Source organism: Peromyscus eremicus, chromosome 7 (assembly GCF_949786415.1).
Source record: "Peromyscus eremicus chromosome 7, PerEre_H2_v1, whole genome shotgun sequence".
NCBI classification, from domain to species: Eukaryota; Metazoa; Chordata; class Mammalia; order Rodentia; family Cricetidae; genus Peromyscus; species Peromyscus eremicus.
In genome coordinates, this window is record NC_081422.1 from 22,483,747 (window position 1) to 22,511,020 (window position 27,274).

Sequence of the window (27,274 nt, forward strand, 5' to 3'; positions counted from 1 at the left end):
TACGATCTTTAATAGTTATGGTAGTCGTGTTTTCCTTGTTTTTTTTTTTTTCCTGTTATGTAGTCCAAAGCCAGCTATTGTCTGTTTCTCAGTCACCAATACTTGGGTAATTGTCCCACTTCAGTATAAGTGAGCTTTTCATACAGTAGTAATAAAAAAGCTTCATGGAAATGCACTTTTGCTAAGTAAGTGGAAATTGCCAGGCATTATTCTGAGTGGCAGTATTAAATCTTTTCAGAAATCCTAGATTCTCCTCCCCCTCCCCCGCCCCTGCCCCATTCTTTGCTTTTGAGAAAAGGACTTCTTCCATCTTGTTTTATTGAGTTGTAGTCTCTGTCTACCTTTATAGTAGTTTGATAGATGTGTACAAGGCACAACAATTAAACCAGGATAGGAAGTATGCCTCTGTCACTAGTCACCGACCGTGCTTGGCCTTTTACAGCCATCTTCTTTGGTTGTTGTAAATTTCTCACAGATTGTTTTAATAAGTAGTTGCCTCACTAAGCCAGACCTAATACTTCCTTTCTGGCTGCATTTTGGAGTCCCTTACTCAGCTTCCTCCTCTTCTCTCCACATCCTTTTCAGTCTCAAGTACCTCCTCTTCCACTCCATTCGTCTATGAGATCAACATTTTCTTTAATTTCCACAAATGAAGGAGAAGTCATTTTTGTCTTTCTTTAACTGGGGAACCTCACATAACACAGAGAACTCCATTTCCATCACTGCTGCTGCAGATAGCAGGATTTCCTTCTTTTATAACTGAATAATGCTCCATTGTGCATATTTGCCACATTCTTTGGACCCATTTATCCACTGATGGGCACCTAGGTTAAATAATTCCCCATTTTGCAGGAAGACAGACATTTCTAGAGTTGAAAGAAATCTTCCTCAAATCGCAAAGCTAATGCTGAAGTGCTGGGACTAAAGTTGGCTCTGGGATCCAAGTTCTCGTCTCCCACTGCTTGTGGGTCCCGAGTAATTACCACCGGTTTGTTGATGATACCGCAGATTCATCTTTTCTAGAGATGAGTAAGACATCATCGTGCAAATGATCCAGAACCTTTTTTAGGAACGTCAGACTCTCGGAGACACTTAAGTATTCACCTTCTCTAACTGAAGACAACTCTTCCTCAGTTCTTTCACGGCACCTGTTTTGTTGCAGCAAGGAGCCTGAGAAACAGGGGCTGTTACAATAGTGTCTCAATTTCTAACAATCTGCTGGTTTCACTCAATTGTAGAACCACTGTAGGGTAAGCAGCATACAATTTGCACTCACAAGGCTATCTTCAGAACATAGACGGCGCCTGTAATTAGCAAAGATGGATATTTGTGTCTGTGCAGGCATGCCAGTCAACAGAGAGCTATGTGAATGAATGACCCATGGCATTGGACCTTCCTGACTCAGCGTCAGAAACTCTGATGCACTTACTCTTTGCACTTTTGACATTGTGCTCATTCCCCCACGTGTCATACCAGCCAGTCCAGTATTCCATAACCATAATGGGTTTATTATTCTAGAAAGAAAGCAAAGCAAATGCGAAGTGTATGTAACAAAGGAAAATAAATTGGAACAGGGGTTCCATGAGAGAGAACACATGCAATGTTTCCCACCTTTTCCCCCAATGCAGACATTTTTCTATTTTGATACAAACTCTCTCATACTCATATAATTTTTATTTCTTTTTTTAAAAGATTTATTTATTTTATGTATTCTGTGCTCTGTCTGCATATACACCTGTGTGCCAGAAGAGGGCATCAGATCCCATTATAGATGGCTGTGAGCCACAATATGGTTGCTGGGAATTGAACTCAGGACCTCTGGAAGAGCAGCCAGTGCTCTTAACCACTGAGCCATCTCTTCAGCCCCTAATTTTTATTTCTAACAGTACTTATTTGTATATCTTTTTGCTAATAAACTATTACATAAAGGTTTCAAATTCTCCTATCTGTATGAATTATACCTTTCATGGCTATAAAATTAATAACACATCAAAATGACTAGTAATTATTGAACTTCTGCTATTATGAGGCACTGAGTAAAACATTTTATTTAGGTAGTTCTATGTGACAACCACACAGTGATCAACCACCACCCCAATGTACAAATGGTAAACTGAGGTTAGGTTACTGTCCAACTTAGCTTGGAAGTGCTAGCACTGGGATTTGAACCGGCAAATGTAGTTCCTGCAGCCACAGTCCTAAGCACTGCTCTGTGCTACAGGTGTGAGCACAAAAGAGTTGTTAGCACAAACTTTATGGAAATATATCAAAGTCTTACATTTCCCAACTCTCCAGAACTTATTTTTACCTAAAATGTGGGCATTTCTTTTAAATTTTATCTTATGAATGCCAAAACGCTTGATCAAACACATTTTCAAGTTAATAACTCTATTCACTCCATTTCCACCAGCATTCTCAGGTCAGCTAAACAATGAAGGCTCTTGTTAAAAAAGTAATATCTTACTAGCAAGCCCTGCTCTTGGGCCAAATGTATTAAAATTTTGTCTGCATACCAATTTCTCTGTCTCTGTCTCTGTCTCTCTGTCTCTGTCTCTCTGTCTCTGTCTCTCTGTCTGTCTGTCTGTCTGTCTGTCTCTCTCTCACACACACACATCACTAACTAAAAGAAAACTAAAGTAGCTACACTTATATTAGACACACAACAACTCAGAAAAACAGGAAGTACATTACGTAATTCTAAAGGAATAAATTTCTCAGCAAAACACAATATACAAAATGCAACTTTCCAATAAATACTATATGTAAATGCACCTTAAAGGACCCTCAAAATACTTAAGACAACCATTAATAGAACAATGGGATGAACAAATCATAATCATAACTTGAAAATACAAGCAAAGTACATATTATTTTTAAATATTCAAATATATTTGATCAAATATATCAAAAAGTACATATTATTCTCAAATTATCTTCTGACCTACACTTGTGCAGTGTGAAATGAATATACACACACATATACACACACACACTATAAGAAGAAAAATTAAGAATGACTGGGAAATCCCTAAAGATTCAAAATTTCAACAACATAGTTTAAGCATGGAATAAGGAAAAATCTCAAGAGAAATTTTTAAATGTTTTGAATTCAATGGAAATACAATATACCAAAATTAGTGTGATGTAAATATAGGAAAATTGGTATCAATAAGGATTTATATGAAGAGAAAATTATCAACACAATAATGTAAGTTTTAACCAGGAAAAAAACATGTAAGTTAAATAAAAGCAAATACAATCCAAAGACACAGAGAACAAAAACTATTTTGCAGAAAACTTCAGGGCAGATATCTATCTAATTTAAAAAAAAAAATAGAGAAAAGGATGTCACCTTTTCACAATCTTTTAATGGCCCATCCATCCTTTTATATGTGTGTGTGTGAGACCTCTAGGTCAGATTCTGTGATGGTCTAGACTTGACTTTACAGGCTCCATCTTAGGGAAAGGGCTACCATCTCAGAACACCTGCTGTACTCAGTTCCAGGAAGAATCTCAGGAATGTGCCATGGCAACTTGAACAAATACAGGGCAGTAAAGTTTAACAAGATCCAGATGCTCCTGCAGACATCCTGTCTGAGATTTATGGCCCTTGAAGATATCTAGATAATCCTGCTGAGCAGCCCAGATAATCCTGTTCAGCAGGTTGTGGTTCCCTGCCAAAAGTCTAACCCATTGGTTTCAAACGTGGTTTCGCCCAAAGTCTAGACCAATAGTTTCAAAAAATCACCTTGCCCTATATCCCTTCTACCCAATCCCAAGTTGCCAATTCCCAGCTCGTGGTTTTTCCCTATAAAAACTCTCTACACCTGGGCTCATGGCAGCCGCCACATTTCCTTGCATCTGCCGAGCGGTGGCCCAGGTTGAACCTGAATAAAAGGACACTTATGAGCTTGCATCGGAAACAGGCTCCTTGGTGGTCTCTGGGGGTTTCGAGAAACAGGTACAACAATTCAAATGAAAAAGCGTTGAGTTGCACTCAAGAGAAAAGACCTGCCCAGCATGACTCTCAAAGGAAAAGTTGAGGGGAGACTGCACCCTGATAAGGACTCTGCCTGGCTGTAGATTTTCTACCTACTGTTCCATAAAGTCCCACAACACTTAACCCCGTCTCCCTGAAGACAGAGAGCTGAAGGAATGACTGCTCCATTTTCCTCAAGCTAAAGCTTGAATCAACCGTTCTTTCCACCCCTCTCCATCTCCTGGTTCTCCGGTAAGGCGTGGAGCAGTGAAAAAAAAAAAAAAAGAAAGAAAGAAACCTCCCTTCCTGGTGAAAGCTTTGATGGAGCGAACCAAGAGAAAGAGTCCAAGCTGCACGGCTCTCCTCGGTTTCCGGTAGGGGTGCAAAAATCATCAGGGAAGAAGAGACCCACCCGACTGCTCACCCTGCTCACTGACAGACAGCTGGTAGCCCAGGTTCTGGGATATCCTAGCAGCTCCTGGAAGACACATTACAACCCAGGATTCTTTCTTTCCAGCTCATAGTATTGGCGGAAGGAAGAGGGTTTGGATTTTGACAGCCAGGGGGCTATAGCTTGAACTTTAGGCTGTTTGGTACCTCCTTGCCTGTTTCATGTGGTTGGAAAATACTTGTTTTGATTTTGTTTTTAAAGAACATCATTCATTTGGCTGTCTGCTTGCCTCATGAGTTGATGAGTTCCAGCCTAGGTACCACCACACCAGGGCTCTGTATTTCTATGCGGGGATTTAACTGCCATCTGACCTTGCTCAGGGCACTCTGCAGTATGAGCTAGCCCAAGCTGGCGTTGCCACAGTATGAGGTTTGGACAGAGGTTCTAGACGTTGAGGGCTGCACTGCTAGTATAAGATGAAGACGAGAGGGTAGCAAGTCCCAGGAAAATGTATTTCTATGAAGAATATCCACATGTTCACTTTCTGTTTTTGTCTTTATCTTCTTATAACTTGTTTCTTAGGATGTGTGGTGCAGTTTCAATACCAGGAATACTTGGAGCCACACATTTACTAAATGGACAAATGCTGTCATGGGTCTCTGACTGAGAAAGAGTGGCATATTATCGAAACATAGAGTCAGCCAGTTTGTGTGTTAGATTCTTGTGAGTGATGGCTGCCTAAAAATTCTTTAACTCGTCATAGCATTTCTTAATTGGAATCATTTTGTCAAAAGTGAGGTAAATGGGATAAATCTCCTTGTGTGTAAGCTTTCATGCTCTTGCTTAATAAGGATTCTGAGAAAGAAGCCGAACCAAGGCTCCTGACAGGAGTGAAAGGCCCCATTCCTCTCCTTGGCAGAAAGCAGGGAAATAACGAATTGGTTTTACGTGTGTGCTTGATTTGGTTTGGTTTGGGGTTATTGTGTTTTAACTCTCTAAATCTGTCTCCAGTCAGTGTTGAACCCACAGCACAGCTCTCATAAATGGAATCCCTCCTGTCATTTGAAATATAGGCAGACATGTTTTCCCCTTGAAAACTTAAGTACTCAGCCTAGATAGGAAGCATTCTATTCTGAGGCAAGACATATCCTTTAATGTAGCACCCAGTCAGAGGATTGAATGAGAAGAACAAAGAAGCAAGACATTCCTGAACTTACAGTCAGTTCTCATCTCCAGATATGTTTAAACTAGAAAAACACTAATTATACCAATAATTCACAGAAAAAAAATGGCTGACTTGTGTATCTATTTTTATTGTTTAACACCCTACCTGGTGTTATATATTCAAGCTCTATTAGGACAAAGTGCCCCTAATAGTCGCAGAAGACACAAAGAGTTGGACATGGCTAGAGGAGTGAATTGACCTCAAGTTGTAGGTATTGCTTTCAAAATCTATAATGCAAGAGAACTGAATAATAAAAAATATGAGAAAAGGAAAGAAATGGATGAGGCAAATGTGGAAAAGAGTGTCTGGGTCACTGTGCCTATTCCAAGGAAGAAGAACATTGGAAGCATAAAAACCAAAAATTAAATAAAGTAAAAGAAGCAAGAGAAAGAAAAGTTCACAGCTAGATGAAAAAGACAAAACTGTGAATTAGAAGATGATTCACAGAAGAGCCTAGGTGTTCCCCTAATATTTCAGAGCCAATTCGAAATTCCCACAGAAGCCCTCAGTACAGCTAACAGTAGGAAGTCAGCTTATGGAGTTTTACTTGGATATGGGTGCTAATTGTATTGTTCTCAATACACAATGGTTCAAAACAACAGAACATCAGAAGTAACAAGGGAAATGGAACAAACTTTTCCTCTAACCTGTGTCTGTCAGCTAGAAGATTGGACTAAACTATATTAAAATATCATCTCCTCTATATGTTAGAGTGCCCATCTCTATCATTGGACACAATTTATTATGTAACTTAAGTTCTCCAATGACATTCTTTCTAAAAAAAAGACAATGAATTCACCTACAGGTCCCAATTAGTAAAAGCCATGTGCTTACAAATGCTGCTTGCTCTCTCTGAGAGGAAACTTTTGCCCCTGAGACCAATGAGAAAATAAGACCATGTGGATAGATGGGGACCCCCCTGGTTAGGTGTCAAATGCACAACTAGGAAAGTCTGAATTTAAAATGATAATTACAGAGTCTCAGAGAAAGGAGTAGTTCCCCAAATAAGAGGCTTTGGAAAGAATTCAGATAGTATTGCAAAATTCCTTAGCTGTGAACTAATCTGGCATGCCAATTGCCCTCTAACACTGCAATTCTGACAGTTTTAACAAACCATATAAATGAATTTAGGGGTTTTGTTTCACGACTTGAGAACTATAAATATATTCATTCCACCATGCCAAACCTTCAATAGCTGTTATACTGGGAAATAATGATGGTTTTCAATTGGGGTTCTTTAGGGTTATTTCAGGTTGTTTCTCTTGGGTTTGTGTGTGTGTGTGTGTGTGTGTGTGTGTGTGTGTGTGTGTGTGTATTTGGTGATCTGCTTTTAGTTTTATTTAGTGTGAGTTTGTTTGCTTGGGAGCATTTTTATTTTTTATTTTGGTTTTCATTTGTTTGTTTTCACAGCCCACTTGGAGACAAAGCCAGAAGATCATTATTTACTTTTGAATGCAAGAATCCACCACCTAAAGCCTCCTAATACTCCTTGGCTATATCATCTCGGAGTTTCAAAAGTTCTCCTTGTTTGCCTACACAAGACCTACACAAGAGCAAGTCAATCAATAGTCCAACACAGAGGGCAGAGGGGCCCACAAGCCCAGACTGTAGCTGAGAGACTGACAGTTGATGACTACCAGGGGAGAGAGAGTCCTGTTTCTTAGAGGGTATGGCCCCTAGGAGGTTGACTAAGCAGCAGTGGATGGCCCCCCTACCTACTACTGAGTATACGGGCAGTGGACTCCATAGTTTATTAGAGGACATAAAGTTAGAGGGGGTGAGTTGTGGATAGATCTGGGTGGAGTTAGGGGTAGGAGTAGGGGCAGTAAATATCATCAAAATACATTTTACACATTATGAAATGCTCAAATAATTAATAAAAATTATACTAAAAATTATCCTGCTGTCTTTGGTGAGATTTTAGCTGAAGACTTTGGAATTCTCTGAGACTGTCTACTGTGGGGCTTCTGCCTCATTAGGTACTAGCACTGTTGGAACAAAAGAGAAGATACTGGTTGACGACAAATGAATGGGAAAATATCAGGCTGGTGGAATAAGCCTTCTAGAACTGAGGAAACAACTACAACAATAAATCTTGCTCAAGGAAGTCCTTTCCAGGTTTGGAGTACCAAGCTCTAGTCAAGGTGGTGAAGAGCAATCCTTTGTTTCTGAAGTCACTTAAATGGTGAGTGAAGATTTCCAAACAACCTAAAGATTACATTCATCTTGGGCATTCTCAGATTTGGGTTATTTGGTAATCTTTAGGTTAGTGTTGTCTAGTCCATCAAACTGTATTTGTATGAACAGTATTTGGGAAAAATGCAAAGGATGAACCATCTGCTTAATAAGGTGGAGCTGGTTGGGCAGTGATGGTGCACGACTTTAATCTCAACACTCAAGAGGCTGAGGCAGGTGGATCTCTGTGAGTTCAAGGCTAGTCTGGTCTACAAAGTAAGTTCCAGGACAGCCAGGCTTGTTATACAGAGAAACCTTGTCTGGGGGGTGGGGGGTGGGGTGGAGCTGGAGAGATGACTCAGCATTTAAAAGCATTGGCTGCTGTGACAGAGGACTGGGTTCAGTTCTTAGCACCCACATGGCAGTTTATATGGCAGTTTACAACCACCAGTAACTCCAGCTCCAGGGGATACACTGCCCTCTTCTGTTCTCTGGAGGCACTGCACACAGGTAGTGCTCTTGCATACACTAAAGCAAAACACTCAAACATAAAACAAAGGTAAATAAAATTTTCATTAAAGAAAAATACATTGGCTAACCTTTTCAAAATATCCACTAAGCTTTGCTTATGATTCAGCTCTCGATGAGTGTGGCTCCTCAACACAGACCTCAGTCCCTTTAAAACTGTATATGAAAGAGACTTTCTAGCCTCTATGATAAATGTCCCATCCATTAAGTTAGAAGACGAAGCTGGGAACAAACAGTATGTACAGCAATTAAGCCACATTCTGATGTCTTTCCATTAGTCTGCATCTCTCAAAGGATGAGCCACTCCATCCCTTTCACTCACAAGAAAAGATGCTGATGAAACCTGGAAAGCCCAAAGCGCTGACAAATAGCTGGCTAAAAAGTGAACCGGGACCAGTGAGATGGCTCAGTGGGTAAACACTCTTGCCATGAAAGCCTGACAAACTTGGTTTGATCTCCAGAACTCAGATACATGTGCAAGGAGAGAACCCACTCCAAGTTGTCTTCTGACCTCCACACATGCACCGTGATACACACATACCTACACTTCACACACATAGACACTCACACACACACACACACACACACACACACACATAGACACACACACACACACACACACACACACACACACACAAACAGACACATACAAGTTTTCTAAAAAGGAAAAGTAGAAAGAACTCTGTTATACTACTAAAGACCAACACCTCAATGACCACTGACATTCTCATAAATAAAGTTCTGGGCTTCATCATAACAGAATTAAGTAAACTCCAGCAGAGGAAGACACTTCTAACCTCGCCTCAGATCCTTCCCGGATCTGCATGCTGGGGGAAGATCTTATGTATTTATTCCAAAGACAAGATAACTAAGGCAAGTTATTTTCACCAATACCTCCATCCTCAGCTAACATAAATGGTTCTTTAAAAAAAGAAAAAGAGAAAGGAAAGAAAGGAAGGAAGGAAGAAAAAAAGGAAGGAAGGAAGAAGAAAAAGAACACTTTTTTATCTGAGATGAAAAATGGGAGATGCTGATCAACTTTGACCTTCAGAGAGAAAAAGCAAGAGACTACATTCAGAATAATATATATATATAATATATATATATTATATATATATATCCAATAATCACTTTCAAAGAAAGGAGAGACTGCACGTGAAGATTCCACCAACTGCAGGAATTTTCTACCCAATATTCCAAAAAAGCCTTCAACACCTAAACTTGTACGCTGGCTAGTCTCATGTCAACTTGACACAAGCTAGAGTTATCTGAAAGGGGGGAACCTCAGTTGAGAAAACGTCTCCACAAGATCCAACTGTAAGGCATTTTCTTAATTAGTGATTGATGGCAGAGGGCCCAAGCCACTGTGGGTGGTGCCATCCCTGCGGTCCTGGGTTCTATACGAAAACAGACTGACTGCCCAGGGCAGCGAGGAGAAAACACGACCCTGCCCAGCGCCATTAAGACTCAATGGGAGAAGAAGACTCACGTGCCTACCCTAGGCAGAGAGGAGAGAACAGGGGCCCGCCTAGCGCCTTGTGGTGCCCGGTAGTTGGGCACTATTATGGTAAGCAAATATATGGTGTGGTATGGGAGAGAGAGAGACAGAATGGTTCATGTCCTGTGGAGAGAGGCAGATCTGAAAAGGTGAAGACCAGTGAGGAGCCGGCTGAGGTGAGTGGCCTGATTGCCACCCATAGTCATGGTGTGTCCAGGCCTGGGCTGCTGCTGGGGCCTATGTCTGGGTCCATGGCCCTACTGCAGCCATGGTCTGTGCTGATGTCAGTGGCTCCTGTTACCACTGAAGGCCAGGAAGATAGGGCTGCACAGAGTTGGCCCCAGCCCTCACTGGCTGCTACACCAGAGAGAACTGGTCCTACACCTCCCCCAGGCAGCACAGGAGAGCTGACCGTTTACCAAGGCTGTGGGCAAGCTGGCCCTGAGGGCATGAGACTGGGATAGCTGGTCTCACCGCCCTTGTCTGCCATGTGGTTGCATGGGTGAGGGAAAGATGCCCTCTCCTTCCCCCCTTACCACCTGTGGCAAGTAGAAAGATGAGCCAGCCCTTCACCAGCTGCAGCACTCAGGAGAGTGGGTCTTGAACTGGGCAGCACAGTAGAGCTGACCCTGTCGACGGGGGCACAGATGAGCTGGCTGGAGAACAGTAAGCGTGGGAGATCTGGCCCCACCCCTCATCTGCCATACAGTGGCGTGGGTGAGGGAGAGATGCTCCCCACACACCTCTCACTGACTGTAGCAGGTGGCAGAGCTGGCCCTGAGGTCAGGAGAGCAGAGGAGCTGTCCCTGGTCCTCACCAACTGCAGCCCTGGGGAGAGGGGCCCCTGTACCTCACTTGAGTAACACCATAGAGCTGGCCCTGGTGGTGCGAGTGTGAGTGAGCCAGCCCTGAGGGCATGAAAGCAGGAGAACAAGCCCTGCCCCTTGCTCTTTGTTACATAGGGTGAACTAGACTGGACAGTGCTGGAGAGCTACCCTGGTGGTGAAGACAGGGGAGAGCTGGAGGGCTGACCAGCCATGCAACCACCCAGGCACAGAACCAGGGCTATGCGTTGGCCCACCCCAACATCCACACCATCTGTGATCTGCAGGAGCACATGAAGGGGCTAGTCCTGCAGGTCCAAAGCTACAGGATCTCCATGACATGGGACAACAACAGAACACCCAAGAGGAGTCCCAGTGAGGGCCCAGTACTGATAGTGTAGCAGAAACCAGAGGCCTCAAACCAGACCAATAACTCACTGCCATGAATACTTGCAAGTAAAGATATATGAACTAAAGGGTTTACTGTGTGACTCACTGTGTCACACTGCAGTTTCTATGACAAGATTTTTCTTTATCTTTTTTTCCTTTCCTTTTCTTTTCTCTTAAATTTTATTTTATTTGGAGGGGGTGGAGATTGCAAAGGCAGAGGGTGGATACAAAAAGACAGGGAGATGCATGGGATGGAGATATATGGTGTGAAAGCCACAGTGGATACATTAAAGGTTCTAAAAAAAAAAAAGAAAAAAAAGAAAGCAGGATGAGCAAACCACGGAGAATGAGCCAATAAATAATGCTCATCCACGGCCTCTACATCAGCACCTGCCTCCTGGCTCCAGCTCTGCATTCCTGCCGTGACGTCCTTCAGTGATGAACTGTCAGCTGGAGGTGGAAGCTGAAATAAACCCCTTCTCCCCAAAATTGCCTTGGTCATAGTGTTTCCCCAGCAGCAACAGAAACCCTAACTAAGATGCCCTGCTCCCTTAAAATGAAGGTTGGAGACAGAAAAGTTTACATTCCTTAAGACTGGTCTTGACTATACCCACTTCCTTCCAGCACTATTTCCACTGGGTTTTCAGTACAGCAGCCAACCCAGAATCCCAACATTCTAGTAAAAGCACCAACAGATGAGAATGAGCTTCCCATGAGCACCAGCCATGGCCCATTTCCTAAACTGTGTCCTCTGGGAGGAGGGACACCATTTGTTCCCTCTAACTATACTTACTTCTCTTCTGACATAAGCCCCTCATGCTTCCCAAAGTAATCTCACTGACATGACCCACGAGAGATGGCAGAAGAAATTTCTTCTCCCCAAGTCTTGCCAAGGGGCTTTGAATGCCACCAAGGCTCAGGGTGAGGTGGACATATCCTTGTAATGTTTGCTGTGTCCTCTGACATCAATGGCATAGATAGCAAAATCTTGAGGGAAGACGGACAAGACTCTGCATTGCTTGAAAATCTTACCTGCATTTCAAGAAGCTTCAGAAAAGAATCCTTCACAAATGATGGCATATTGATAGTAGCCAATGCTGTAGAGAGAAAGAAGGGGGTACCTCTGAAACAGTATGAAAGGGGTGAGTAGAAGGGATAACAAGATACTGTTTGTAACCTACTTTGCAAAGCATAAAGGACTGTCCTAGCTATTGTCACATCATACATGCAGGAGCACTATCTTTGTTGATAGGGAACAACTAAATTTAACCACTCTTGGACATATAGGTGGACCAAGGCAAGGCCAGCTAACATAACAATGCCTAGGAGCTGAATGAAAGCTCCTGATCCTAGCTAGACTCAACACTTGCCAGATTGTAGTAATAAGAGCAGAACTACCAAAAAGAAGAAGGAAGCAGTCCACAATGGCTGCCAGTCGGCACTAAAGAGCAAGCACCTCATTATTTTCCCTCATTTTTCCCATTCTTTAGGATCTGCCAAGTCTAAGACTATGCGATACCAGGATTGAAACTTTGGCTACAGTGTGCTTTGTTTACACCCATCCAATAGCTCCCTATGTGACTGCCCATGCTGGTAGGATGAGCAGGGCCCTGAGCCACATCCTGCACTAGCCTAGACTCCTACCTATGGAATTATTTTTAAAATTAAAAGATATACTCAGGATGAAGAGCTCCATCAATGCTCTGTTTAAAGAGGGGAAAAAATGACACACGTGATATTTGAACTCTGAGCTTTGATGTTGAACCTCATTTTGTATCATATCAAATCTCTGGGATCCATCTCAATAGACATGGGAAAGAGGATAGAAATATATCTGGTACTCTCTGATACTTGTTTACAATTTATATTGGCTGGCTAAGAGCCTTGGTTGTCCTATAAAGTGACTGTAAACCAGTACCTCCTTTGACGGAGCCAGACTGAATTCCTCTGTCATTATCTGAGGTCAAGAGGAACTCTACAATCCCTCTCTTCAGCAAAGCCTGTTGGGAAAATGAAGATTATGAATCTACTTTTCTTGGTCCCATGGGAAAGAGCAAAGATCGGGAAGTTAGATAATAAAGACAGTTTGGTTCAAAGGGAGCATGTGTGAACTACAAAACAGGTATATGGAATGTCTCCCAAATGTCCACATGGTAAAGAACTAGTGCTCAGCATGATGCTAGTGAGAGACGGTAGACACTTTCAAAAGTGGAGCGTAAGGGGAGGTCTTTAGGTCATTGGAGGTATGTTCTGAAAAGAGACAGTCGTAATTCTGTTCCTTTCTTTTTCCTTGCACTACCAGATCAGGAGGTACGTGGTTTGATTCTGCCTGGCACTTCTCACTGTCTTTCAATACAAGTCCCATTAGAGCTAACCAATCATGGACTGGAATTACAACTCTATGAGCCAATATATTTCCATTCTGCTTGTAGGTTAATTATTTCAGCTATCTTTTACTTTTCAATTGGCATGTATTCATTATACAGAATAATAGGTTTCATCATGATTTTTCATACATGCCTATGACAACTTTGATTGTACTTAAGGTATCTGTTACAGCAGTGGGAAGTTGGCTAATACAGAAAGGCTTGAAGGCAGAATGACCATCTACAACTTAGACAATGAGGAACTTGTTCCAGATGCTACACTAATGCAGTGGAGGGCTGTGGGCTCTGACACAACACACATGGAAAATGAAAACTGAGTTTCTCAATGACCATACTATGGAAATACATAAATTACAACAAAGAGAAAACAGATAGAAGACATTTGGTGCTATTGCAATGTTAAAAACTAGCTCCATTTCAAACTAAGTTGCTGTGTTAAAAAAAGAAAGAAAGAAAGGAAGAAAAAGAAAAAGAAAAACCTAGGAGTTGTGAAGATGTTATACTTAGCCCAAGGATTGTTGACCATGGGATGTCTGGCCCATTACTCTAAGGTCAGCCCCATCAGCAGTTGAGTCGTGAGAGCATTCTAAAGAGGACACTCAGAGCCATGTGACTTATTTCCCAAAATTGCTTCCCCTTCCCTTTATTGCATAATCGTTATCCAACAATATAACCAGAGTCTCATTCTGCTTCCATAATTTCACTTACCTGCTGCTTGCTCAGAGGGGAAAAAAGAAGATAAATGTCTCACATAGAAAATCCCCAGAGTTAAGACAAGTGTGGTTTGTGCCTTTACAAACTCCAGCCCTGTCTGTTCTTCCCTTTTGTAGCAGTTCTCAGATTGACAAAAGAGACTGTTGCCATAATATTGCTATAAATAAACTTGATTTTATTTTTTAAATTTAAGTTTTGCCTAGTGGTCTTTCTCAATGGTCTCAAACTTCACAAAACTATAAGGGAGAGGCTGACCTTGTTGGATCCTAAGAGTATCAATAAACTTAACAAAGCTTGAGTTCCATATGGATTCCATCAGCAGAATTAAGAAATCCTACTATGTCTGTAGGAAGGAGGAGCTATATTCAGAAAACTCTACTTGTATCATAGATCCTGGAAATCAGAGTGATGGCTCAGAAAGCATAGGGACTTCCCTGTGTACCTATTAGGTTCATGTAGCCACATATAATCCTGGGAATGAAGTTAAGTGATAACTATTGTTGTTTAAGATAGGGCTTCCTGTAGCCTAAGCTGCCCTTGAACTTGCTGTATTGTTGTGCAATATTAATTTAAGATGTGTTACATTTGTTTGTGCTGTGGAATATCTGTTTAATGATGCAAAGATGTGTTGCATTCTTTTATGTTGCATTTGTTTAACTCTGTGAAGCTGTGTTACTTTTCCTGTCTAAAACACCTGATGGTCTAATAAAGAGCTGAATGGTCAATAGCAAGACAGGGGAAAGGCTAGGTGGGGCTGGAAGACAGAATAAATAGAAGGAGAAATCTGGGAGGAAAAGAAGTAGGAGCAAGAGAACAAGAAGAAGAGGATGCTAGGGGCCAGCCACCCATCTACGCAGCCAGCCACAGAGTAAGAAATAAGATGTACAGAAGTAAGCAAAGGAAAAAGCCCAGAGGCAAAAGATAGACAGAATAATTTAAAGTTAACAAAAGCTGGCAGGAAACAAGGCAATCTAAGGCCAAGCATTTATAATTAAGAATAAGCCTCCAGGTGTGATTTATTTGGGAGCTGGGTGGAGAGTCCCCAAAAGAGCCAAAGAGTAAAAACAACCAACTACACTATAGAGCTGAGGATGCTCTTCAGCTGTTGATCCTCCTGCCTCTGCCTCCCAAGTCCTGAGATTATAGGCATACACCACCCACTCAGTTCAGTAACTTAAAAAAAAATCAGGAAAAAAATAATACTAGCTGAACATCAATGACTAAATTCAGGATATCGGTTCCCAGTTTCTGTGTTGGCAGAGCCAAATAGGCAGCACCATGTCTAGCTGAGTCAGGTCAGAATCTGGAAGTTGTAACATGTGTTGTACCCTGAGGACGGAGTCCAGTTGAGACTGGACCCTCCTGGATCCTTAAGTGAGGGAAGGCAAGCACAAGGTGGGGTCTAAGCTACAAGAAAGGATACTAGCTAGACTGTAAGTAATCACTGTTCCAAGAACACAGCTATGAATACTATGAACCAAAAGAATGGGAGTACCAAATTTTCATGTTTTAAGAAGGTCCTGAGAGCAATGATTCCTAATATCACATTTGTCTAATAACAAAGTTATTCATATTTATCTTGATTGACATGATTATGTGGGAAATTTACTTAAAAAAATAAACTTGATTTTTACATGTTAATAGTGGAGATCATCAGTAAGTATTTATTTCCTCCAAATTAAAACATTACCTCCTGGGTAGAAGAAAGATGCTCATAAAACTCAGAAAGTAAATGAACATCTGTGGGAGAGCAGCTCCCACATTTATTTACCCCATGGACTCTTAAGGAGTGAGGGATAAGAGATTTAGATAGATATACAGAGGAGAGAGACAGACAGAAACACAGGGCAGCCTCGGGAAGGGCCTGGGTCAAAACCCACCAATCCCTTCTATCTCTTCTAAAGGCTTTTTATAGGAATGCCAAGGGGTGGAGCAAAAGACCTCACCCTAGCACAGCCAAGTGCAGAACATTCCAAATACCTGGTAGCCACGCACACACGTGTTCAGGCTATCCTAATGCAGCTCTGCTGTATAAAGCAAGCTCAGATCTCACTAGGAAAACTTTGTGGATCCCAACAAACATCTAAAGCCCAAGAAGTAAACAAAATTTACAGTGATCAGAAAGCTCCTGAAACAGAAGATACCAGGGATACACAACCAGTAACAACTGCTGTAGAGGGGAGACAGCAACAGGCCAAATGACCTGCAAATCATGCCAGGAGTTCCAAAGATAGTGCTGTATGGGCTTTTCAGGGATGCAGCCATCTTTGAATCACCCATGCTCCTGTAAGTCTCCCCAATAGGCTCACTGATTCATTAAGCTAGACTTGGATGAAATCATTTCTTTATTCTATCATTAGTTTCCTAATGGGTTATTCACATCTCTCCAAGAAAAGTTACCTGACTCCCATGAGGCTGGAAATCAGATATGCATTTTAGAAAGGTACAAAATTAGGAAGAAGCCATAAAAATGTTGGTGCAAAGCAACTGTTCTTACTTACCTTCTTAATGTATTCCATGTAGCCCTTATCCTTATTAAACGAGCCATATTCGTTCTCTACTTGGACAGCAATAACAGGGCCACCATGGCGGTACTGAGAAGTAAAGAGATGATGGTAAAAGAAAAATCTTGCTATTGGAGCAAAAGCCTGGAGTCCAGGACTGCTAATAAAGATCCCAGAACTGATATGGTGCTTTGTCCCAGGCCTGCTGGAGACTGGCACCTTCATTCGTCTCCAGGCATGTAAGCTCCTGAAGCTGTTCTACCTTCCACAGTGCTTTCTGGATATAGAACCAGTTTCCTTCTGTTTCTTATATTCATTAGCTCTCAAACCTACAAACTCACTTCCTATCTACCTTTCGACCTAATCCGTTACGTAGGCTTCCTCTCCACTCTTCCTGCCTTAGAATGAACCCCCCTCCATTCTCTTCCCCACCCCACCCCCATGAGCAGGTACTTCACATAGCTCCCTCTCCTTCATGTACCATACTTTTTTCCATCTAAACTGACTGATTTTCATTATCCCATTACCATGGAAGCTGCACAGAGCCTGTGCTTGGCAAGGACTAGTGGATGCTATCGATATCTAGGAAGAAAACAGCTGACTACATTAGTTATCAACTAACTTGTCCTCGACCACAAGGAGTTCTCTGCTTTGTATTAGAAAGTATTAAAAACACTCATGAGGCTGGAAATTAGGTATGTATTTTAGAAAGGTACTTCACATACTTTTGTATGCTGAAATTTGGGGAGGGGAGATTATATAAAAATATGGTTAAAAAATGATTGTCCCCTAAAAAGGCAACTAAGTTACTATGGGGCAGCATGGGAGGAATTTAATTTACCATAATTTCTTGTATTTTTTTAAATTTTCCCCAACATTAACCAGTTAAAACAACAGGGGTAATTTAGAGTATTCACTGTCAGTGAGCTGATCTGTGAGCTGAGAAGACATTAGGTGCATACAGACAACTGGAGCAACCTTTTGTGTGCTCTCTGTCTCATGTGATGTCTTTTTAGAAGCTTCAGGGCAAAGTCACAAAGACCAATCAAGGAGTCTATGCTTAACTTGCGGGTCTAGACATAACTTGTAAGAAAGTCAGTTTAATATCCCAGAGATACTTGGAATGACTGTGGAGGCCCAATTTATTCAGGATCCGAGAATCTGAGCTTGCTTTACCCAGCAGGGCTGCATAAGGGGATGATTGGACCATGGGTGTGGTTACCAGGTGTTTGGGAGGGTCTAACTTGGCTGTTTAATGTGCTTTCATCTACCAAGGGGGAGGTCTTTAGCCCTGACCCTTGGCATTATTATAAAAGCTCTTTGAAAGAGGCAGACGGGCCATTGGGTTTTGATCCAGGCCCTCCCGAAGCTATCCTGTGTTTCTGTCTGTCTCCTATCTGCTATCTTTCTATCCAAAAGTTTCTTATCCCTCTCTCCTCCTCATAGGAACCCTTTAAAAGGTGAGAGCTGGCCTCCCACAAATGACCTTCTCAACGGTTAGCCATAGTATTTCTCTAAAGTGAACACTGTTAGATCACAGATCTTCTAGCAGCCCCAACCCCTCAGAAATCAGGCCAAGCTCCCTTGCAGCTCTCTGAGACAGAGGATCAAGAAACCATATTGTGGCAGTCTGAGCTACAATCTTACTTTTATCTAGAGTTTTCCTGCTTTGTGACTCCTGACATACAGGCCAGGTCAAGCTAGGTCACTTAGTACAGAGCTCACCCCTAAACTCTCCAAAACACAAAACAATAAAGTCTGTCAGAATGATAAATTCCCCCCATCCTTTGGAACTGGAAACTCTCCCAAGATGCCAACATACTGCCAGTGGTATGATGCCAATACTCATCTAACTTCAGTTCATGATTCTCTAACCCTGCCAATAAAGTGCATCTGAGGGATAACTTATCCCGACTTTCCTTCTCCATAGCCACGCTGCTCTTTCTGATGAATATGAGGGGAGACATTCCTACCTGGAGAGGAAGTATTCTGGGAATCAGATGATCAAAATACTTATCAACAGCCTCAACAAAGTCCTGGTGGGTTGTTCTCAGTTGTGACTCCCGGTAGCGCAGAAGCCAGCTAGGGACAAGAGGCAAACCATGAGTGTGTGAAACAAGAAGCAGGAAAGAAGATGGGTCTGGTCAGCTGAGCACAGCTGCTCTGCTCAGAACCACCTATAGCTGGATGTCTTTCTGTCCACTTAACAACCAGAGCATCGGAATACTCAAGGTGCTCAGGGAATCTGTAGCATGTAAGCTTTTTGTACTCTCCTCAAGGACTCCAGAGATGCGTGATTCAAATGAGGACAGAGCATCTCAAGGCATTTTAGATCTTCCCAGCTCTGATGAATTGAGCTGAAGGACTGATCCTAGCAACACTCCCAAGTGTTAGCTTTTTTTCCATGCTTCCCAGAACTCCATTCTCATTCAACTCTCTAGAATAGAACTCGATCTCTCCCCTTATCATAGTCTCCACTCCTCAGGCACGGAGTCACATTTTTCTCTAAGAGTCAAGGCTTCAAGCAAAACAGTGGCTCACAGGCCAATGAACATCCTACACAGGTCACTGGGGAGGGTAAAAGCCAGGCTCCTAAGCCATTCATGGAGTAATTGGCCTCCCCAATACTCCCCCAGCTTAAGCTCAGGCTTTTTCTATGTATCACCTGGCTGCAGCAGATCCTTGGCTTGAAGAAAAGCTTTGTTTTGCTTTCTGACCTGAGGAGCAGCAGGGCTAACCTGAGGCAGAACCTGCAAGTACCAGTGTCCTGTCACTGAGAAGGACGACAGAAAAGGACCCTGTATAAGCCAGAAAAGCAAGAAGGCAGAGAAGGGGCTGAGGTCTCAGCATATGAAAAGGTGGCCTGCCTTCAGTCAGAGACATCTGGGGTCTCTAGAACAAGCCCAGAAGTTGTCATCATGTTCCTCTAGAGCCTTAGGTCCCTTTCTTCCAGCTCATGAAGAGAACACAGATGTCCAATACACCTCTCCTGTGGAGCAGCAGGATGGTGATCCCTGCATTGCCAGAGCTCCCCTTGCACTGGTCTTCATGGCCACATGTTCGTTGCACCAGGACCCACATCTCGAGTCTGCTTCTGCAACCCAGGACGATGGCAGAACACAAGCCTCCCCACCTCACTCTAGGTACCATCTGCCAGGGCAGGAAGTGTGCAGTTCAGTTCAGGACACAGCCAATGACAGTAGCAATCATGCTCACTGGCTTGAAAAGATACTTATTGTAAAGCCAAACACCTTCCGAAGCCACAGCACTGGATTCTGGGGTAGCTCACCTGGGTAACCCACCTAGGTCAACCTCAGCACAGATGTATGGCCCTGGTCGAAGAATCACCCACAGCCCTACAGTTGCAGCCAGCAAAACATAGGCCCTAGAAAGGGAAACAAAGTCAGCCCCTTTCTGAGTGGTCCAAAGGAGAAGCTGGGCATAGAGGGAGCCCACAGACACAACAGGATATAAGGATGTCCCCCATCTCCCTTCCCTTCCTCTCCCAACTGGGGTGGGGAGTGGCTCCTCCTTAGCCCAACACATCAGGGAACTCCTGCACCAGGCAGGAGACCAGAGGCCCTAAGAGCTAGGTGTGTATGAGCTCCCCACATCACAACCATTTCCAGAGGCCAACTGGAGGGGTTACATTGGGTACAGGGGCTCAGAAGCCAGCATCAGCATTGCTAAGCTGAGGAAGCCCCAGTCCCAACTCAGGTGCATTGACTCCTCCTATAGTCTGGCAACATCTGGTGTCTTAGTCCCCTTGTTTCAGTGAAAAGGAGGGTCAGAAGCTGCAGGATGGCAGGTCATGGCTAGGGAATGCCCAGATTCTAGGTGCAGACCCTTTCCCTCTTGAGAAGAAGACTTCAGAGCTGAAGTCACACTGAGTGCTCCTCTTAAATATCAAGTATCCTCCTCCCCAGCTGCATGCTTGCTTGGGTCAGCTCACAGAAGCAGAAAGACCACATACTCCAGGTCCAGGATCTCAGAAAAGTCAAATTTCCCCCTCTCTTGCTCATGGAGGTTCCATGGGATGTAGCTAGAAGAGAGGACAAAGAGTTTCAATAAGCATCGTATTTCCCCCTATTCATATGGCGTACCAAGCCCTAGTGGCTCTCTATATTGCATCAAGTTGAAGTTTCTCATGAAAATTAACTTCTGCTACACAGACTCAACCATCTTTCCCCGATTATCCAACTATGTTTCAAGATATCGATTATCCTAGGTTTTCATAGGTTTTATATATATATATATATATATATATATATATATATATATATATATATATATATATATATAAAGCCCCACTCCTTTAAATAACTATCAAAAATTATAAACGGAATGGGAAAACACAACAAAAATATGTATAATTCTCAATAATTATTACTAAGAATTAATTAAAATAAAAGTAGTCAAATCCTTTCTATAAGCAAGTAAGATTAAGGACAGTCCCACCTTTCCAGCTCCTGAAGGAGAGAAGAAGCCAGGGCCGACACCCACAGGGCTAAAGTTCCCTGTGTCAAAGGACATGTGTTTTGTGTGTGTCAATGACACAGTTTGGAGCATAGGGCTCCTAACATCTTGTTTCCCACAAACTTTGATTTTGAAACATGCAGTTTTTGTGCAGTGAGAGGTGTGTGGTGATAAAAATGTTATATGATAATGGAACTGACTGCATTTAGGTGGAGGAATGAAAAAGTTGATCTGCTGAAAAGAATATCCATAGCAACATTCATATTTATAATTTGTGAGAACAGAATCAAAATTATGAATGCTACTTACCAGTGACTTTAAGGAAAAAGTATGAAAAAAATAAAAATTAAAAATATACAGATAAGGTAAAATTGCTCCTCCAACTACTAGCAGGCAAATCAATTCTAAAATTGCAAATCGAGAGTAAATGCGGCCTGAAATAAAAATGGAAAAGAAGGATCCACTCGGCAAACACTCTATCATGACTTTCTATCCTCTTAGTAGCAGAGCATTGAGTAAAAAAAAAAAAAAACTGGCTGAGAGAGGAGATGGATAAAGCAGCTCCAAACCAGAGTTAGAGGAATGAAAGTCACAAGGAACAAAGATAATCAACAGCAAAGGAGTGATACACAGGAGGAGATTAAGAAAGGAAGAGCAGCCTAATTGCACAACACAATGCATAGCTTTTGGTAAGCACAGGACAGAAAAATGGGAAATGTTTAGTCTGAGTGAATCCAAAAACAGAAGGGTAAGGAAAAGACATAGATAAATGGAATACATTCAGGAGAAAGAGAAGACACTATTTCATATCACCAAAGGTCCCCAAATCATCACCACATAGCCATAGATTACATCACAAGATCTTACAGGTAAATCTTAATAATTCACTGTGAGGGTAAATCTGTATAAATCACTTTCAATGAGTAGAAAAAGATTCACTCTGTGACATTACTCATAGGACTGAGATGATTACTGGACAAAGGCACACATAAAATTTAAATCAATTTCCCTTATAACTGTAGATGAACATATTTGTAACAAACCACTACCAAACTGTGTCTACCAGTCAATTCATGCATGGACACCTGTGTGTGTCTTACAACTAGAGTTCATTCAAGGACTGTAAGGTGACTGAATATCAGCAGAACTGTCAATGCAAATCACCACTTCAAAAGAAGAGTGGGAAAATCATACGATGCCACTCATAGATAGCTCTTAAGAAAACCCAACAATTATAGGCTGGGAATATAACTCAGTGGTAGATTGCTTGCCTAGTGTGTGCAAGATTTTTATCAACTGTACTGCAAAACCTAGAAAAAAATAAATTCTTTCTAACTAAATTATTGGCACATTAAGTGAGCCACTGATAAGTTCATTGCCTCTCAGCTTCACATTTTCTTTAGTTGGTTTTGGTGATAGGTGTTAAGCTCTGCCACCAAAGGGTGGTGGAGGACACACAAAGGAAGGATCTTGATGATGCTCAAGCAGTCTTGGATTCATGTGGTCCTGCAGGATGGATGGCAACTGAGAGGTTTTCTTTTTTAAAAACTGCTCAGTATAGTATAGCCCATGACAAGTAATGAAGAACTAGGAAGGCAATGTCAAGTTAAGTGTCCTCACATTTATATAATTAATAGTTATTACAGATGTAAAACATTATCTACTACATTGCATTTTGCTGATACTTTCTGTGCTCTTTCTCTCTCTGTAAATTAGATACCAAGTTTCACAGGACCACATTTATTTTTTTATTGATTTTTCTTAAGAAAACTCTATGAGTTGACCATGCAATTAACAGACTTCTCTAATTAACCAAAAATGTAATCAAGAAGTAGAAAACCAAGAAGAAGAGGAGGAAAAGGAAGAAAGGGAAGGAGGGAGGAAAGGAAGGTAGGAAGGAAGGAAGGAAGGAAGGAAGGAAGGAAGGAAGGAGGAAAAGAAGGGAGGGAGGGAGGATGGACAGAAAGGAGGGGGAGGGAGGGAACTCATTAACAGTCTTACCTATGAAACCTGCAAGTTCCAATAATGACCAGCCTGGCAAGATGTGTCCATTGACCCAATAATAGCATGAATAATAAGGGGTAGCCAACTGCTTTTTTATTGGATTTGAGCCTACTCCACAGGAGGTAACTCATGACTGCTACTATAAACCTGGGCAGCTGGCTAGGAAGGTCATGGTCTACAGAGAAGAAACTACTACTAGCAGTCTGCTAAATGGAAATATGGTCTTTTGTTTTGTTTGGGGTTTTTTGTTTGTTTATTTTCCTCTTATTGAAAATAGATTCTTCTCACATAATATATCCTGGTTACAGTTTCTCTTTCCTCTACTCCTCCCAGTTCCTCCCCACCTCCCATCAGCATCCACTCCCTTTCCCTCTCTCATTAGGAAAGAACAGCCTTTTTAAGAGATAATAAAATATAACAAAATAAAATATAATAAGATAAAACAAAAACTATCATATCAGAGCTGGCCAGACAAACCAACAGAAGGAAAAGAGCCCAAGAGAAGGCACAAGTATCAGAGACCCACTCATTTGTACACTCAGGAATCCCATAAAGACACTGACCTGGAAGACATACTAATAAATATAATAAAGTTAACTCTAAATAGATTTCTATCCATAGCTCAGTGCTGCTCTCAGCCTTCCTCGGAGAAATGTCAAAATAGCAGCAGCTGGGTTAAAGTGGCTGTGGAGAAGGATTGCTGTAGTGTTCGATCTAATGGTCTGCTTGTGCCAGCCTGCCAAGGAAACAGCACCAAACAGAAGGTGGGAAAAACAGACGAGTCAAAGGATGGCAAGGGGTGCCTCGAAAGACGTTCTCTGGACATGACATGGCTGTTGTGCTCATGACCTCACAAGGGCTGTGGTCACCTGTAAAGATCTTCACAAGTATGGACCTGTCAACATGTCATCATGGAAGAAGGGAAGGTTTATGAACACCCCAGGGACTACAGATAGGCTAGGGGAAGGAAGGGACATCACCTCCTCTAGTGGTGTGGCCACTGAGAAGTTGCCCAGACCCCAGGAAATAACTTCCCATTCATGCTCATGCAAGAAACCGTAACTAAACTGAGTCTGTGAAAACAGACATGAAAATAGAAAAGGAATTTGTTGGAAAGAAGGGTTTCAGTGGGAAGTTGGGATGTGATGGAAGGTGAAAATGATCAAAATTTACTGTATACATGTATGAGACAGTCAAAGAGTAAAACAAACAAACAAACAAACAAACAAAACAAAACTATGCTGCTATTATAGAAGTTTCAGACTAAGATCTTTTTGTTTCCATGACCATGGGAGAGCTGTCCTCATTTCTCATCTGCCAGACCAACCCTACAGCTGGCCAGGCCCAGACCCAAGGTTATGACTTGGCCTGCCCCAACATCCACCCTATCTATGATCTGCTGGAGCACGGGAAGGGACCAGACCCGCAGACTCAAAGCAACAGGAACTCCACAACACAGGGTGCCAGCAGGATGTCCAGGAAGAGCCCTAGTGAGTGCCCAGCATCGAATGGTGTGGTTTGGAGACCACGGTTCTCAAAGCAGACCAATGACTCTTTGCAATGAACATTTGCAACTAGAGATGTATGGACAAAGGGGTGTGCGGCATAACTTGTTGGGTCACACTGCAGCTTCCTCGATGAGATTTTTAATTCCTTCTCTTTTTTATATTTTACTCATTTTATTTTCTTCCTTTTTTTCTCTTGAATTTTGTTTTATTTGGGGGAGAGTGTGCAGGGGCAGAGGGCAAAGCAACAAGGAATGAATGGGATCAAGATACATGCTGTGGAAACATTAGAATAAATAAATAAATTTTTAAAAAGATCTTTTTGTTTCCATCATTAAAAATAAAAATATTCAAATATGTATCCAGTAAATGACCCAATGACACTTGCTGAAACAGCACCCATACTCTATCAACTTTATCCAAGGCTTCGATCACAAAAGAAACTAAGTATGCTGTTTTAGCGACAATGGGACACAATGTCCACAGACCGCTGGAAATGGCTAGTCCAGAGCTAAGTGTTCATGCTGTGCTCTCAAAAACAGGACCCTGACTTTGCCAGTCTGCAGCCCTGCCAGGAGCCCCGTAGGCTACGTAGGTCATGAAGGCAAAAGGGAGGCACTCACGTGGTGACAGTGTTGAAGCCACAGGCCTGAAGCTTCAGCAATCTGTCCTTCCAGTATTCCCTGGGCACACGGAAATAGTGGATGGAGCCTCCGACTATCATGAACTTCTGACCTTCCAGGGTGAAGTAGGCTTTGCCCTGGGCGTTGTTTTCAGTGCTAAGCCCCACTGTTCTGTTCTTCAGCTTGAAAGGGGTCAGACGGGACCAGCGAAACCTGGATTGGAGGGGAAAAGAGAAAAGGGGTGCGTAGAGGCTGCTACAGACCTCCGGGTCAATGACGCTCCTGTTAGGAGGACACACTAGACCGCTTGTGCTGCTTACCCTTCCCCAGGAAAAGAGACAGAGCTCCCCACTCCCTGCTCGCACCAACCTGGCAGGAGACGGTTTCAACATGTCATATGTGAAGTCACAGCGAGGAGCAAGACCTGATAAGACAAGCGGCAGGAAGAAGATGGCCATTGCTCTCTTCCACAAAAGACACTTGCTGCAAGGAAAAGACGCAATGACAAGGGGAACAGGACTAGGAAGCTGATCCAGACCCTTCTAGAGTCCCATGGCAAAGGACACCCATCACAGGCAGGTGTTCTCCCAGGAAACCCAGTGTAAGGGAGGCTGCAGCCCCATACAAGTCCACGAACTCCAGGGCTCCCACAAATCCTCCCCCCCGCTCCCCGTGGGACTTGAAACTCAGGTCACACTACAACAGGACAAGGCTGGGCACTTGGGGGTAAGGGATTCAGGACTCTCCATGTACAGGGTCCAGGGAAGACGCAACCAAAGCACCTCCTCACCATCCACAGCTGCACTGTCATGCCCAGAGGCAACGTGCAGACCTAAGCAGGGTAGGGTAGAGGAGGACCTGCAGAGGAAAGAGCTGGCATGGAGAAACTTGAAAAGGGCATCCGGGTACTAGACTTGCAAGCGACGGACTGGCTGACCTCCAGAAAACGGTGTGGGAAGTCTAGAGGCCTCCAGATGAGTACACTCAGGATGATGAGGATGGGGGAGTTCAGGAAGCACATGTGCCTCGAAGGGCTGGCAGGGCTGGGGTCTTAGACACCGACAACACCAAGGGAAGCAGAAAGGGTTACCTGAGGTACGCCATCGCTGCAAACCAGGGAGCAGAGGTCCGTGCAGCTCCTACTCTCTTGGGTGCCTCAGAAACACAACCTTCAGTCGGGGCTTACGGCTGCCAGGCCTGACCCAAGCTCGATTCAGCTAGTGACTGGATGAAATGCATCAAGAGTCGGGGGCGGGTCTCAGAACCTTGACACCACGGTGCCATCCAGGCCAGCAGCCACTACAGCCAGTGACTGGGTTCAGGATCTTCCTAGATAGTACCCATGGACAGCTATTGGCTCTGGACACTGCGTATCAGAGCCTACAGGCTATTCTGGCTCCCTTAGCACCCAAATGGCTCTCCGCACTGGGAATAAAATGGGAGGATCATCAGGGTTATCTTGTCAACCTCGGCTTTCTCACACTGTGTGTACAGCCAGCTGGCTCACAACACAAAGAGAGATCAGAGAGAGGAGGGAGAATGGAAGACTCCTTCAGGAAATTCACAGAGCTGATACCACGTTGTGGAAAGTGACATGTCACAAAATTAATATACCAAAATCAACACCCTTACTATATACCAAGAAAGGCTGAGAAAGAAATCAGGGAAACAAGCCCATTCCCAATAGCCTTTAAAAAAAAAATAGCTTGGTTCACCTAACCAAAAGGTGAACGAAAGATGTAATATTTTATTAAATACCCCTTCAGGCTGCTCTTTCCCTGTCTCCTCCCATCACATTAGGTCCTCTGTCATTTCCCATGGGCTTCTGTGTTTCTGGGATTTTATTTGTTTATTCTCACTGTGTTTTCAGGTTTTGTGAATTCTTTTGCTCTTTCAGTGCACATATTCTTTCCTCTGTCCACTCCAGACCATGTGCTATTAGTTATAACAAGTCTAGCAAAATAACACACAAAAAAATTATGATTTTTTTTTTAAAATTTCCAGCACCCAAATAAAACTATTCAGAAAAGAAGAAGAAGAAGAGCCAGGCC

General features: G+C 42.8%; 1 protein-coding gene across 1 annotated transcript in view; it reads right to left on the reverse strand.

The window, feature by feature from the left end:
- LOC131914648 (beta-galactosidase-1-like protein 3) overlaps positions 1 to 26,632 on the reverse strand; it is a 27,920-nt gene extending 1,288 nt beyond the window's left edge. The window contains exons 1-11 of the mRNA XM_059267245.1: positions 26,314 to 26,632; positions 25,593 to 25,706; positions 25,224 to 25,436; positions 20,589 to 20,657; positions 19,905 to 20,000; positions 18,589 to 18,697; positions 16,613 to 16,705; positions 12,929 to 13,010; positions 12,043 to 12,107; positions 1,430 to 1,514; positions 984 to 1,170 (exon numbers count right to left, since the gene is read on the reverse strand). Coding sequence (XP_059123228.1) covers positions 984 to 1,170; positions 1,430 to 1,514; positions 12,043 to 12,107; positions 12,929 to 13,010; positions 16,613 to 16,705; positions 18,589 to 18,697; positions 19,905 to 20,000; positions 20,589 to 20,657; positions 25,224 to 25,436; positions 25,593 to 25,706; positions 26,314 to 26,327 — 1,127 coding nt within the window. The 5' untranslated portion in view covers positions 26,328 to 26,632. The remainder of the gene's footprint in view (positions 1 to 983; positions 1,171 to 1,429; positions 1,515 to 12,042; positions 12,108 to 12,928; positions 13,011 to 16,612; positions 16,706 to 18,588; positions 18,698 to 19,904; positions 20,001 to 20,588; positions 20,658 to 25,223; positions 25,437 to 25,592; positions 25,707 to 26,313) is intronic.
- Between the last annotated feature and the right edge of the window lie 642 nt (positions 26,633 to 27,274).